General features: G+C 38.0%; 1 protein-coding gene across 3 annotated transcripts in view; it reads left to right on the top strand.

Moving 5' to 3' along the window:
• Window positions 1-13,632, top strand: part of MCM9 (minichromosome maintenance 9 homologous recombination repair factor) — a 99,942-nt gene that overhangs the window by 11,611 nt on the left and 74,699 nt on the right. For 2 of the 3 annotated variants that reach the window (XM_045798553.2, XM_045798552.2), the window contains 4 exons: window positions 876-957; window positions 5,872-6,072; window positions 10,546-10,671; window positions 12,192-12,311. In XM_045798553.2, coding sequence (XP_045654509.2) covers window positions 876-957; window positions 5,872-6,072; window positions 10,546-10,671; window positions 12,192-12,311 — 529 coding nt within the window. The remainder of the gene's footprint in view (window positions 1-875; window positions 958-5,871; window positions 6,073-10,545; window positions 10,672-12,191; window positions 12,312-13,632) is intronic. The other variant, XM_087865422.1, reaches the window with a different exon arrangement.

The raw sequence follows: 13,632 nt of genomic DNA, 5'->3' as shown, positions 1-13,632 counted from the left end.
AGAAAATCAAATGGGTTTAGGTGATTGTTAAACATTGGAGAGGTCAGGATTTGGGGTTTAGGCCTGATTTTATTTGCTGTGTCCAATAAGGCATAGATAGACACTCTTTAACATGTCAGAGTGTGCCAGGTTTTCATTTACTTGCTGCTGAAACACAAAGGCATATTTAGTGTTGAAGACTCAAACTCCTGTCTTTCTTTCTTCTTTCTGCACCATTCTTAATACATGGCCTCTATTCTCTGTCCAGGATGGTAGTTACAGCTCTGTCACTGCTGTATGCTAGTCAGGGAGGAGGGAAAGGGAGGGATAGACAACAGCATCAGCATCTACCCCAAGTCTCCATTTGAGTCCTCTTCCTCTAAGTTTCCCATGGCATATCTGCTTGTATTTCATTGGCCAGAGCTTAGTCATGTGACCATGCCCAGGTGCAGGAGAGCTGGGAAATACAGTTTGTTTTTTACTGGATATATGTCCATGTGGAATAAAACCAGGGTTCTATCACTAAGGAATAATCAAAGGAACAGTGATTTGCCCCAGGTCTTAGGACTGGAGGTCAGGAAGGCACTGCATGTCTTTTCTAGGTAAGTTACTTTGTTATGTTTAATAGTTGGAGCATATGTTTATTTTGACCATCCACAAGGCAGATTATATTTGGAGATATTTTCCATAATGGTGTTTTTATTTTACTCTGGTTTTAGTGAGTTTGTAAATGGATAGTAGGCACAGTTTTCAAGAAAATTCTATAAATCCCCATCGTAATTAAATTGTATGTTAATACCAGGGAAATAGAAACAGTAATTTCAAGGATTGCTAGGCTTCTGAATACTTAGCATGTATTTAAGCATACTCAGTATGTGTCTCCTTTTCCTTGCTAGGTGCAAAGGCTATCTGTTGGAAGTATTCCACGATCTATGAAGGTTATCCTGGAAGATGACTTAGTAGACAGTTGCAAATCTGGTGAGAATTAACTTTTGCTAGCTTATATGAGATGTCCTAAAGTACTGATTAGGAAAAAGCCACTTTTCATTTTCCCGAGTACTGGGAAGTGAGTGTGAGGGCTTAATTGCTCACTTTGAGAATAGAAACTGGCATGGAGGTGGGAGGTGATACATAACAGGAAAGAAGCTTAGCAGTCCAGTCCAGCCGCTTGTTTTATAAATGAAGAACCCGATGTGCCCAAAGTCACATGGAGAGTTAAGTGGCAGAACTAGAACATGAACCCAGATCCCCTGACTTTTTCGTCCAGTAGTCTCTTCAGTATATCCTTGCTTAACAGCAGTAACTTTAAAAGTTGTAGCAGATTTAGCATTCAATTAAATAAAATGCACCAGACAGTATGATTCTGTCAGATGCCACTGTACTCTTATTGCTATCTAGAAGAAAGGAGGTGATTGTTCCTCTGTCCTCTGTGCTGGTGACACCACCATAGGAGTCACATTGATTTTGTCCTTTGAGGGAGCTGAGTGTTTCTATTGGCTGATTGCCTGAATTGGGAAGGAACTCAAAACCATACTGAAAAGAACTGTGGGTGTTTAGCATAGAGAAGCCTCAGGAAGGACATGATAGCCAACTTTTCATTAATTGGAAGGTTGTCGTACAGAAATGGAATTATAGTTACAGAAGATACTATTGGCTTTCAGTAGGCTGAAGCTCCAGGAACGTAGATTTTTGACTCAATATCTAATAATATAAGTTGTCCACCATGGGACTCAGAGGATGGTGAGTCTCTTTTCTCAGAGACAATCAAGCATAGGGTGTACAGCATCTTGTTAGTGACTTAGGCCTCATGATGGCAGTTGGTCTGGATGATCTACAGTGTTCCAGGCAAATCAAAGACTCTGAGCCTCAGAGCTGTTCTGGAAATCTGAGGGCTCCAGAAGGGGTTGTTGCAATGTCATCTTGGTTATATTTTGATCTTGAGGCTAACCAGACCACTCATAAGATCTTTTTTGTCTATCTCGACTCATCTTGCCCCTCCTATTCTCCTCACTGGGGAGCCTGGGAAGAATCAAACTTTAAAGTGTTTGTGGAAAGGGGCACCTGGGTGGCTTGGTCAGTTGAGTGTCTGGCTCAGGTCATGATCTCAGGGTCGTGCGATTGAGCCCCACGTCAGGCTCTGTGCTCAGGACAGAGTCTGCTGGAGATTATCTTCTCCCTTCCCTTCCCCCCCTCTGCTTCTCCCACTGCTTGTACTCTCTCTTTCTCTAAATAAATGAAATCTTAAAAAGTATTTGTGGAAGGGCAAGGATTAATATCGGCCCACATGTATAGAATGGAAGTATTCTACATTGAATTTTAAAATTATTGTTTTTATAAAGAATAAATGGTAGGGTAGAGTTTTATTGGAAAAATTAAGATGTTAGGAGGTTTTGTAAATCAGCAGTGTTGCTCAAGAGAGTAAATCCTATTCTGTCTTCTGCAGTAACCACATTTAAATATCATAAGATATTCATAATAAAATTTGGTATGTTTATGTTTTTAAAACAAATGTATTATTTTACATATGTAATGCAAAAAGAAAGAATAAGAGAATAAAGAGAGCTTTTTTCAGTTGTTGGTAGAAGCTAGGGCTGTAAAATTTACATGGCACTGGTCAGCTAAAGGTGAAGATCTCAGACACCAAGTGGACTGCCTACAAAGGGATAATTTGAAAGTTTTTTTCAGAAACTTTTACCAGACCTGATAGGCACTAAAGACTCTAGTATGGAGTTTAAAAGTCTTTTGGATTTACAGAATTTTGATCCCTAAAAAAGTTATCCTAGAACTGTGAAACTTTTATCAGCTTCTCTGAGGCTACTATTTGCAGTCCTAGAAAAGGCAGATGGCAACCTGTTCCCCTAAAGCTTGCATCTTCTGCTCCCTATACACATTCCCAGGCCTTGACCAGACCTTTGTCTGTGAACAAGGTATGAGAGCTTATTCTTTCTCTTTTCTCTTCTTATTCCAAATAACTTTAAAACTGTTGCTTTTACTATTTGCCTAGGAATTTCCACTTGCTTTTTAACATATAAGTTACATTGAAGGTGGGTTAGAAAATGGAAATGGTTGGTAAACTTGAGTTGGGTATCAACAGTTGCTTCTTAATGTACCTCAACATTCCCTTTTTAAGTATATCCTGTTCTCACCCAAACCTTAATTTCACTCACCCTTAGTCTGTAGAGAAAAGACATAGCACAAATGTGCCCTAACCTCTTATTCTACATCCCTGTTCTCCCCTACCAGACAGATCAAAACTGCCTCATTTCTCCAAATTCCATCATTTCTCTCTTTTTTTTAACCCTAGATTTCTCTAAATGCTTCATTTATAAAATATTTACCGAGCTGCCATTTTATTAAAACGATGAGGCAAACAACCATGGAAATAAAAGGGTTCGGTATCTAGAGTCAAGAGTAATTCTTTGTAAAAAGACCACCTCCATCCACCCAAGAATCACTAATCTATAGTTTGAAATTTGTGTCAAATATATTAACAGTTTATAGTTGTCTAAACAGTACTCCATGGAAATAACAACTTTGATCATGGATTGCCTGCTAAGTGGACCAGGATGTGTCAAAGTACTTTTTTTCATATAGGACTCTAGATTTTAACCAAAACCTGTAATATCTGGATCAGCAAAGTAGTGCTTATCTAAGCTTAGCCTAAACATGAAAGTATACTTTGGTAGAAAATAAGATGTTTTCATGCGTCCATCTAAACTGAATTCTTTCTGCATTGAAAAAATCTAAAGCTATTTTTCTTTCATATGTCACTAATAATAATGGATGGAAGCAGTCCATCAACAGTGCTTTTTTCATTTATCCATAGCTACAAATCTCTGCAGTAATCAGAAGATAAATGGCCTAATCCTTGCCCTTCAGGAATTTACAGTCTGGTTGGGAACCCCAATCTGACACATGCAGAATAATAAAGTTGGAGGTTGTGTCCTAATAAGTGCCAGTGCAGCAGGAGATCAGAGATGGGTCCGACTGGGGGTGGCTACAGTGGTAAATAGGCTACAGAAGACAGCGGCACAAGGAGAGAGGATTATATAAAAGTAAGCATGGTAGTTTCCTGCAAATAACACTGTTTACAACTTTTACGACACAAAAGTTAAATATAATAACAAGGTTTAGTATAGTAATAGCTAATACTTAGCTGTTGAACGCTTGTTATAGTCTAGATATTGTATGAAGTAATTTACAAATGTTATCTGACTTAATTTTCACTGTGGTCCTGTGATATAAATACAACTATTCCCATTTTGTAGGTCAAAACATTGGTTCAGCAAAGTTAGGTAATTTGCCCAAGGACATAACCAGTGAGTGAGGGAGCTGGGATTTGAACCCAAATCTGACAAAATCAGTGCTCTTGGTCATTTTTCAGGACGCTACGTTTTCCACGTTATCACTGCTTATTGAAGTCCGATTACTTGTAGGTGCTGTATCTAAAAGTTAAGTTTCTTATTTGACTAATTTAGAAACAACCTAAGTATAATCCATTAAAATGACAGTAAAGGACTGTTCCAAGTGCTCATATAAAGTTACCTCAGTGATTTTCATCTAAAAAATATAGTAAATGATCATTATTCTAGATTCGGTTTGAAAACCATCTAAGCAGTGGCTTCAAAAGATCTTGGAAACACATGCAAAGCACCTATTGAATGTGTTTGTCATCATTTATTATGAAGTTGCCTTTGGCTAGAACTATGCTCTCTATTGTGTAATTGCTATCACTAGTTCCATTCATTTAGCATTTATAGAACACTTTCTTCAGAAAATCAAAAGCTCTGCAGATTACACATTACACATTGAAATTTAGAGAGCAAAAGGCATTTTGCATTAGCAGATACTGTATATTTGACACAGGCTTGGAATTGAAGACTTGCCAGTTAGTTCAGAGATGCTATTTGTTGTGCAAATTTTAAATACCAGGTTGGATTTGAGGTGTGTCCAAAATCTTATATTTAACAAGATTTTGAGGACTAGGCCCATCTTTTCTTCTTCTGGCCCCTTTTCTCTCGTACTAAAATACTGAGTGCCAACCATTCATTCATATGTACCTGTTAATTGATGCATTGAATTGTATGTAATAATAAGCACAGATGGCAGTGTTTGGAGAATGTGCCCATGAATGAATGACCCAGGGCCTCTTAGGAAAACCTGTAGAAGTTTAATATTCTGCTCACCAGGAATAGGAGAGTTTTCTCACGTGGGAAGGAAGCAACCAAGAAGGAACAAGCAGGATTTACCTTGTGCTTTCATAGTTGATGGAAAAGGGCTTTGAAGTAAAACGGCATTCACTTATTTCTTAGTTCATTCATCCGTTTTTTTAAGGCAGTAAGTAAAATATCAATAAAAGTGATACATAAAAATTAATATATAAGAAACTAAAACTAGTGTCAGTTATCACAAGATCGTCTCCTTTCCTGACACCAAATTGATTACAGCTTAACCTTCCTGCTGCAGTTCCCACCTATTCTTTAAATGAGAACTGTATGATTAGGAATTATGACAGGATGAACATTTCACCCCATATAATAACAATGAATAAATCATCTGTTAAGCTATTTTTCCAGTGAAGGGTAATAATTTGGTGTGATTATCATGTGGCAGATTAAGAAAAATAAAAATGCTGACTTTAGCTTTTAGCTAAAGATATAAGCGTTTGTAAAAAATAACACAAAAAACAAAAACGAAACAAAACAGAAGAAAGGAAAAGTAGGAACCTTGTGGTGTTCCTTTGCCTCCATAGTGTTTTCTGGGCGAGTGTTTACCATTCTAAACCTGGTGGGAGAGTGGTTTATTTATTTCTGGACCTGTGTCATGCAAGTCTGTGCCCAGCAAGCAGTGTGCTCCTCCTGGACTTCACTGCTACTTGGTGCTCTCTCCTAGGTGATGACCTCACTGTTTACGGAGTTGTAATGCAACGGTGGAAGCCCTTTCAGCAAGGTGTGCGCTGTGAAGTGGAGATAGTCCTGAAAGCCAATTATGTCCAAGTAAATAATGAGCAGTCTGCAGGGATGACCATGGATGAGGAGATCCAAAAGGAATTTGAAGATTTTTGGGAGTCCTATAAGAGTGATCCCTTTGCAGGTTTGTGATTAAGGGTATAAATCTGATAATTATTAATGACATTTCATTAAGTAGTTAAATATGAGGTCTGTGATTAGGAGGAGCCTTACATGCTGCAAAACTCAATGGCTGAATTGAAACGGTGATAGCATTTGTCAGTACTTCTAGCCGTAGTTTCCTTTTGAAGAGCCCTTTTCTGGCGGAATCTTTTCTATTCAGAGATCTTTGTGGAAAATCAAGGGTGGATTACAAGAAATTTTCCATTTCTATTATTTTAGACATCTCTTGTACTACCAGTTTTCTCCCTTCTTTACCAAGCATATATATACAGTTCCTCCTTAAATAGACAAAATGCATCCTACTATGAAACCTCATCCTATGAGAGCCTTATTTCTTTTCTGATGTACCTTAGGTAATAAAGACAACTTCACGCGGTTTCAGCTAAAGATTTTTAAACATGCAGTCAGTAGGAAAGAGATGATGAGAGATAGAAAGATGCAAAAAATAAGCTTTGTCATCACAGCAAAAGCTTTGGACTGTGGCACTAAGATATGTAGACTAAAACATCAAAGCCTTTGGGTTCATAGAGTATTTTTTATTTAAAAATTCCAAAGGTATAAAACACCAGTTAAATCTTCAAATGCCTGTTTTCATTCTTCCTTGGAGGCATCTTCTGAGAAAAATAAACTGAAGCCAGTGATAGACTATTTCTAATAAACTTCATCTCAAGTCTTATACATATTATTTTATTCTTAAATACTGAAGGGTGCCTGGGTGGCACAGTCGCTTAAGTGTCTGACTCTTGGTTTCGGCTCAGGTCATGATCTCAGGGTCATGGGACTGAGCCTTGCGTCAGGCTCAATGCTCAGCACAGAGTTTGCTTGAGATTCACTCTCCCTCTCCCTGTGCCCCTCCTGCTTATGAGGTGTCTCTCTCTCTAAAATAAACAAAATCTTAAAAAAAAAAAAAATCAAATACTGAACTGGACAGATACCAATTCACAAAATAAGGTTCTTATTTGCCTAACTATAGGTACTTTGCTTTTATTTTGTGTGATGATATTTTTCTTTTGCTTCTGCATATGGCACGTATGTAGTGGTTCCTGATCATTCTTTTATCTAATCGGTACAGAAGGAACTAAAGTTCTCCACATTGTAGCTTTATTAAGCAAGCCCTTTAAGAACCATACATATTTTTAAATGAATTTTTGTATTTAAAATTGTTTCTTACGGTCAGGGCCTCACAAAAATCTATAACTCTTCCTTGGACCGCAGTCATTTCTTATTAATTGCAGTGCCACAGCTCAGCTCTTCCTGTAACAGTGAAGGAAGGGCATCATATAGTGTTCTAAACAGACCATGAGAAGTGCTTTGTGCTGGCAATTAAGAGAGTATTTTAATTAGAAGGTTATGGATGTACAACTCATTTACTGGATAAAAGGAAGACGTAAATATAATGACCTTGTAAGAAACGTAAGTAAGGAAAGAAAGAAAATGAGGCAACATTTTTCTTTTTAGTCTGAAGGGATTCTGCTTTCTTAGTTTCCCAAATACCCAGTACCAGTACATGTACTTTACCAATTCCAAGTGTATGTGTGCTCGTTGAGGGGAATAAGGGAAGGGGTGGTGAAGGTGGGGAGCTGTATCCAGAAGGAGGTCTTCATTTTGCTAGTCTAAAGCCAGAGATTACTTTACTGCTCAGCTCTTGGAGGTTGATCTGCTCCATTAAGATCTCATACTGTGGGTACTGTCTAGAAGCTGAAGCCTTTATTCCAGTCTATAGTAATGTAAGGGATCCTCTGACCCTCATGCTTAGATGCTGAATAGAAACCCAGATGTAGGGACTGGGGTCTTTTGGGCCATCTGAACCCATTCTGGGATGACTTAGTTACCTTAGATCTAGGAAGTCCTCTTCGTTGGGGTAACTGAGGTCCATGCCACAAGAGTGGGCTAATAAGCCATAGACACACTATTAACATGGTCTAGAATCAGAAATTTGGGAGGAGATAGGGTTGGGGGAGTATTCACTCTAATGCATTCTCTTCCATGATACAGCCATTGGGAGCATCTCTTGCCATGATTCAAGGAACTTTAGACAACAAGTTTAAGGGAATGGTTCTTCCCCTTTATTTTTCTCTGGTACTTCAGACCTGACTTTATAGTATATCTTTTGTGTTAACTACATTGTGAGGAAATCTTGAGATCAGAAATAAGCACAAGTAATACAGGTAATATAATAGTTTAACAGTTAAGTGTGTCAGGTATTGTTTATTCTGTGTGCCACACACTAATTATGTCCTTTGTCCTCAACAGTTCTACAAGATACCATTATCATTCCATTTTAAAGATAAGAAAATAGAGGCAGAGAGGTTAAGAAACTTGCCCAAGGTTAGACGGGTAGTAAGTAGTAGCACTGGGATGTGAATCCAGGCCTCTGACCCCAGAGCCTGTGCTCTTTACCACTGGGGTATGTTTCCTGTCAGCACATCAGTCACTGAATCCACCTTCATTCAGCAAAGCTGGTATAGAAGTCTCCCAGGTCAGTTTGCCTACTCCTAAATCTGCTTGTTGGGGCTATTCCTTCTTTGTATGTGTAATTCTGGTCAGAATTTACCTACCTATTGAAAGGTCTTATTTGCTTAGATCCCAAACCTTCTTTATCTTTTTTCCTCTGGGCTTTTACCTCAGGAAAGGGAGGGATTCCCTCTGGCAGTTAATGAACTGCCTTCTAGGATTTATTAATCCTTTTTTCTGATCCTCATTTTACTAAAAGGTTTTCTTTCTTCACCATTTCTGCCATCCCAGGTCATATCACCCTACATTGCAATTGGATCAATTCTGATTCATTACAAAAAGTAGCCTTTGTGTATAAGGCCGTAAATTCTGGGGGAAGCCCCTTTCCTTTCCCTTAATGCTTTGGCAGAAAAGCTTCTGAAACTGGAATAATCAGCTAAATATTTACAAGCTTATTTTCCTCCTCAAAAGAGCTACCTCTGAAACATGAGCACAAACATGGAAGTCCTAAAACATGCAAATTAGTTGCCAGCATGTAGACAGAGTACCGTCACAGTAGTGGATTCCATATAAGTTAAGACAAACTCAAGACAGGCTTGTTAGGATGTCATAGGTTCTAAGAGCCTCTGCTGGTTAATTAGGCCGGTGATTGAATGAAATACCTATTTTATTTATATGTGGGATAGACAGATTCTCAGATGTGGTGTTTTGACATTTCTGAAAACAGAAACCCAGTGATATTCTCTTATTTAAAGCACAGGATCAGGGGTGCCTGGGTGGCTCTGTTGTTAAGTGTCTGCCTTTGGCTCAGGTCATGATCCCAGGGTCCTAGGATCCAGCCCTGCATCGGGCTCCCTGCTCAGCAGGGAGCCTGCTTCTCCTTCTCCCTCTGCCTGTTGTTCCCCCTACCTGTGCGTGTGCGCGTGCTCTGTCAAATAAATAAATAAATCTTAAAAAAAAAATAAAGCACATGATCACAAGTGCCTGGGTGGGGGCGACTGGGTGGCACAGCGGTTAAGCGTCTGCCTTCGGCTCAGGGCGTGATCCTGGCGTTATGGGATCGAGCCCCACATCAGGCTCCTCTGCTTCTTCCTCTCCCACTCCCCCTGCTTGTGTTCCCTCTCTCGCTGGCTGTCTCTATCTCTGTCAAATAAAAAAAAAAAAAAAAAAAAGAAGTGCCTGGGTGGCACAGTGGGTTAAGCCTCTGACTCTTGTTTTCAGCTCAGGTCATTATCTCAGGGTCCTGGGATCAAGCCCCGAGATGGGCTCTGTGCTCGGCGCAGAGTCTGCTTGAGATTCTCTCTCTCTCCCTCTGCCCCTCCTGCTCTCTCTCTCTAAAATAAAATCTTAAGAAGAAGCAACAACACATGATCAGGGGAATCCAAGACTTCTAGCTTCATTGCTAGAATTGTAGTTTATAATGATCTTTTTAATACTCTGATACCCTGGTAACTTATTCTAGGTAAAACAGATTGTACCAAATTGTTCAGAGCAAATGCTAAACTGACTCACAGGGTAGATTGATTTTACTTCTCTTATACCTCTGGAGCTCCAAGGACCTCTTGTATTTAAAGATTACTGGCTCCTGCAATCTGACTTACTGCTGGAGATCGAACACCTTCATTTCATTTAGGCAGTGGAGTAAAGTACAGTGGTATTTTAAAGGGATAATGTTGGCTTAATGAGGGAATAAAAGCGATTCCTTTCTGTCCCTTATAAAGTATGATAAATTTATGGAAACTTAAGCAGGTATAAAAATAAAAAGCAAGGAATAAAAAGCAGACTTTTCTTATATCATGGCATTAATAAGAGAAGGAATTTTAGGACCAAAACAGTTATTTATTCCTTTTAGGCATTTGGAAATGGTCCTCTTGATCATTTTAGATGGCAGAGTATATTTCTAGGAAGTTAGGAAAAGAAAGGAAATTTCAGATAGGATTTCTTGAAAACTGTTAACATCTGACCTTTCTGCCTTTCCTAGGAAGGAATGAAATATTGGCCAGCTTGTGCCCTCAAGTTTTTGGGATGTATCTAGTAAAGCTTGCTGTGGCCATGGTGCTGGCTGGTGGGATTCAAAGGACTGATGCTACAGGAACACGGGTCAGAGGTTAGTACCTACCTAAAACTTTTTGAGAAATGTTAATACATACAAGGTGAGAAGCCAGAATTTTTCTTTCCTGAATAAAAATGACTTCTTGAGCTTTATTTTCTAACCATAATCTTTGCTCCAATCTGTAAGGGTGCCACAAGATAAAGTCTTTACATTTTGATTACTGTTTTTCATTGGATCTCCAGTCTGTCTTCAAGGGAAAAAGATTAGGAATAGTGCTTTTTAAGGTCTCCAAGTCAGCATCTCTCCGTCTGTGACTGTCAGTGTGTTGCTCTCAGACTGCTGCTCTCAGTCATCTGCCTGCTGATTCCCCTTCTGCTGGTAGGTAGCAAAAGTGCCATCTGCCATGAGGTGCTGCTGTAGGTCACACGTTCAAGCAAAGATTACTCTAAGTGTATAATTATGTTCAAATGGCAGAAAGCTCTTTTGTGGCTAACACATTTAACTGACCTGAATCTGGCATAGAGTAGGTTTATTATGGCCCTAATATAGGCCACCCGAGGGTCATAATAACCAAAGACTAAAAGGACATTGTTATAAACAAGGCTGTTAGTAAGATTTCTAAAACCATATGGTAGAGTATAGAATAGTAAGTATAATAAAGTTTATGTGTATTGTATGTTTTGATTACCTACTCATTGCAAGGCACCTTGCTAAATCTTGAGCTTAAATAGGAGTTTCCTATTAATGTATTTAGGAAATACTTGAATATTACTGAATAAATTTGATCAGTGAGATAATACATACCACAAGATACTCATGTTCATTTGTTACATTTGAAAATAAGTACTTTAAGGTAGATATTTCATTAAATTACTAAAATTTTCATAAAAAGGTCATTTAACTGTTATCATAAGCGATTTGATACTTATAAAGCACTTATAAAGTCCTGAACACTTACAAATACTTAAATAAAAATGGAATAAAATATTTGTATGGCTTGTATGGAAAGACTTAAGTAGTTTGGTATTTAAAAATAGATTAAGGGGCACCTGGCTGGCTCAGTCAGTTAAGTGTCTGCCTTCAGCTCAGGTCATGATTCCGGGGTCCTGGAATGGAGCCCCGCATTGGGCTCCCTGGTCAGTGTGGAGCCTGCTTCTCCCTCTCTCTCTGCCCCTCCCCCTGCTTGTGTGCTCTCTCTCTCTTTCTCAAATAAATAAATAAAATCTTTAAATAAAATAAGAAATAAAAATAGATTTAAATAAAATCAGAAACTTTATAAGCCAAAAAATTTTTAAATGTTAAACATATGCCTGAACATCTGGAAACAGCACAAAGTCTATTAACTTAGATTTTAAATGTCACATTCAGAAATCACTTAGATTGTTATTTATGGTGATAGTTAGCTTTTCTAAGGCTATCTGGTTAAGCCTGTCCTTAAATGACCTTAAGTATACAGCAAAAGCATAAAATATAAATTGTGTTGGCATTCCAAGTAGACCATTTTCTTCTTGATTAATTACACTTATTCATGGGTCTTTTTATAAAAATTTAAAACTTTATTAACTTTTTTCTAGGTGAATCTCATCTTTTATTGGTTGGGGATCCTGGCACAGGGAAATCTCAGTTCCTCAAGTATGCAGCAAAGATTACACCACGATCTGTGCTCACCACAGGAATTGGATCTACTAGTGCAGGTATTTTACATGATAATTTCAGTTAATTTAACTGTACTACAGATGCTAACAATGTTTTTCTGATGAAAAAGTACCTAACATAGGATAAATTTCAAGCTAATTTTTAAGTTACTGCCAAAAATCAAAGAAAATATGTAGCAGTACTTTTGTAGCTCTAAGAAAATATTTTAAAAGTTCCACTTTCACTTATTTTCCTAAAACTTATCCCATATATCTATTTGCATCTTAGTTTTGAAAGATCCTATTTAATGTGGAAAAAGCATGCACCATCTGGCATTTTATGAGGACCTAGTAAACAGAAAGTTGAGATAAATGGGAAAAAATCTCACTTTACCAAAGTAGATCAATGGCGTAGGGCTTGAGGCATTTTTGTGCTTAGAGATCTCAGAGGCAATAGTAGCTCCTACTGAAAATTCTTAGGTAGAAAATTGTCTTAATACGTGGAAAGCATACTTTCATTACATGGTGGAGCTTCATTCATATGTTGTGATGATTCTTCAACAAATACATTTAAAAGCCTTTGCAGACAGAACGTCAGGAGTTGATTATAAAGTAATTTTAGGAAAATTTTTAGAAAACATGTCTTGATTCCATATTACAGTTTTGAATGGGGAAATATTTCTCCTATTCTTCTGTCTGTAATAGGCCTTTGGTTTCACACATTTTACAAATGTTCTTTGCTACTTATTAAGGGAAGCCTGTGCTGAAATTTCTTATGAGAAACTTATAATATAAAATTTCTCATAAAGCAGCAAATGCTGCATTAATGGTCCTATATAAGGAAAGCCCCATTCTAAGGAACTCGGATTTTGAAATATAACTGAATAGTACATTAAGCATTGCTGAGAAGGGATTTGTGAATGCAGAGGCGTAGATAGACAAGGTTCAGCATACTGGAAGGGTAGTAGGCAAGAATATATAAAGAACACTTTATGAGCACTTAAAAATTCTTATGACCCCCTGTTCTAGAGTTCTGTATAAAATGATACCAATAACAAACAAGTAAAATTGTTTGCCAAGAATTATGTGGAATGTTCCTAAGAATTATATGGAGGGCCAAGAAATGAGTCCAGGCTATCTGGTGGGCTACTAGTAATTTCAGAATAGCTGGACAGTTTTCAAGTGAGTGGCTGCTGATTCACTACACTAGCACTTTTCCCTCTTTTTTTAATGTCAAGATCATAATCCAAATAGAAGAGACAGGTACAGGGAATATAAATTTTAGAATGATACAAAAGTTATTGCTAAGTCTCATCTACTCCAAAGGCCAGACTAGCCTTTCTTCAAACTGTGTATCGCAACCCCTTAGAATCATCCGTGC

This window comes from Ursus americanus, chromosome 11, assembly GCF_024610735.1.
Source record: "Ursus americanus isolate L20-20 chromosome 11, mUrsAme1.1.p, whole genome shotgun sequence".
NCBI lineage: Eukaryota > Metazoa > Chordata > Mammalia > Carnivora > Ursidae > Ursus > Ursus americanus.
The sequence above is the reverse complement of the archived record's forward strand: the minus strand, read 5'-3'. Positions and strand labels throughout refer to the sequence as shown.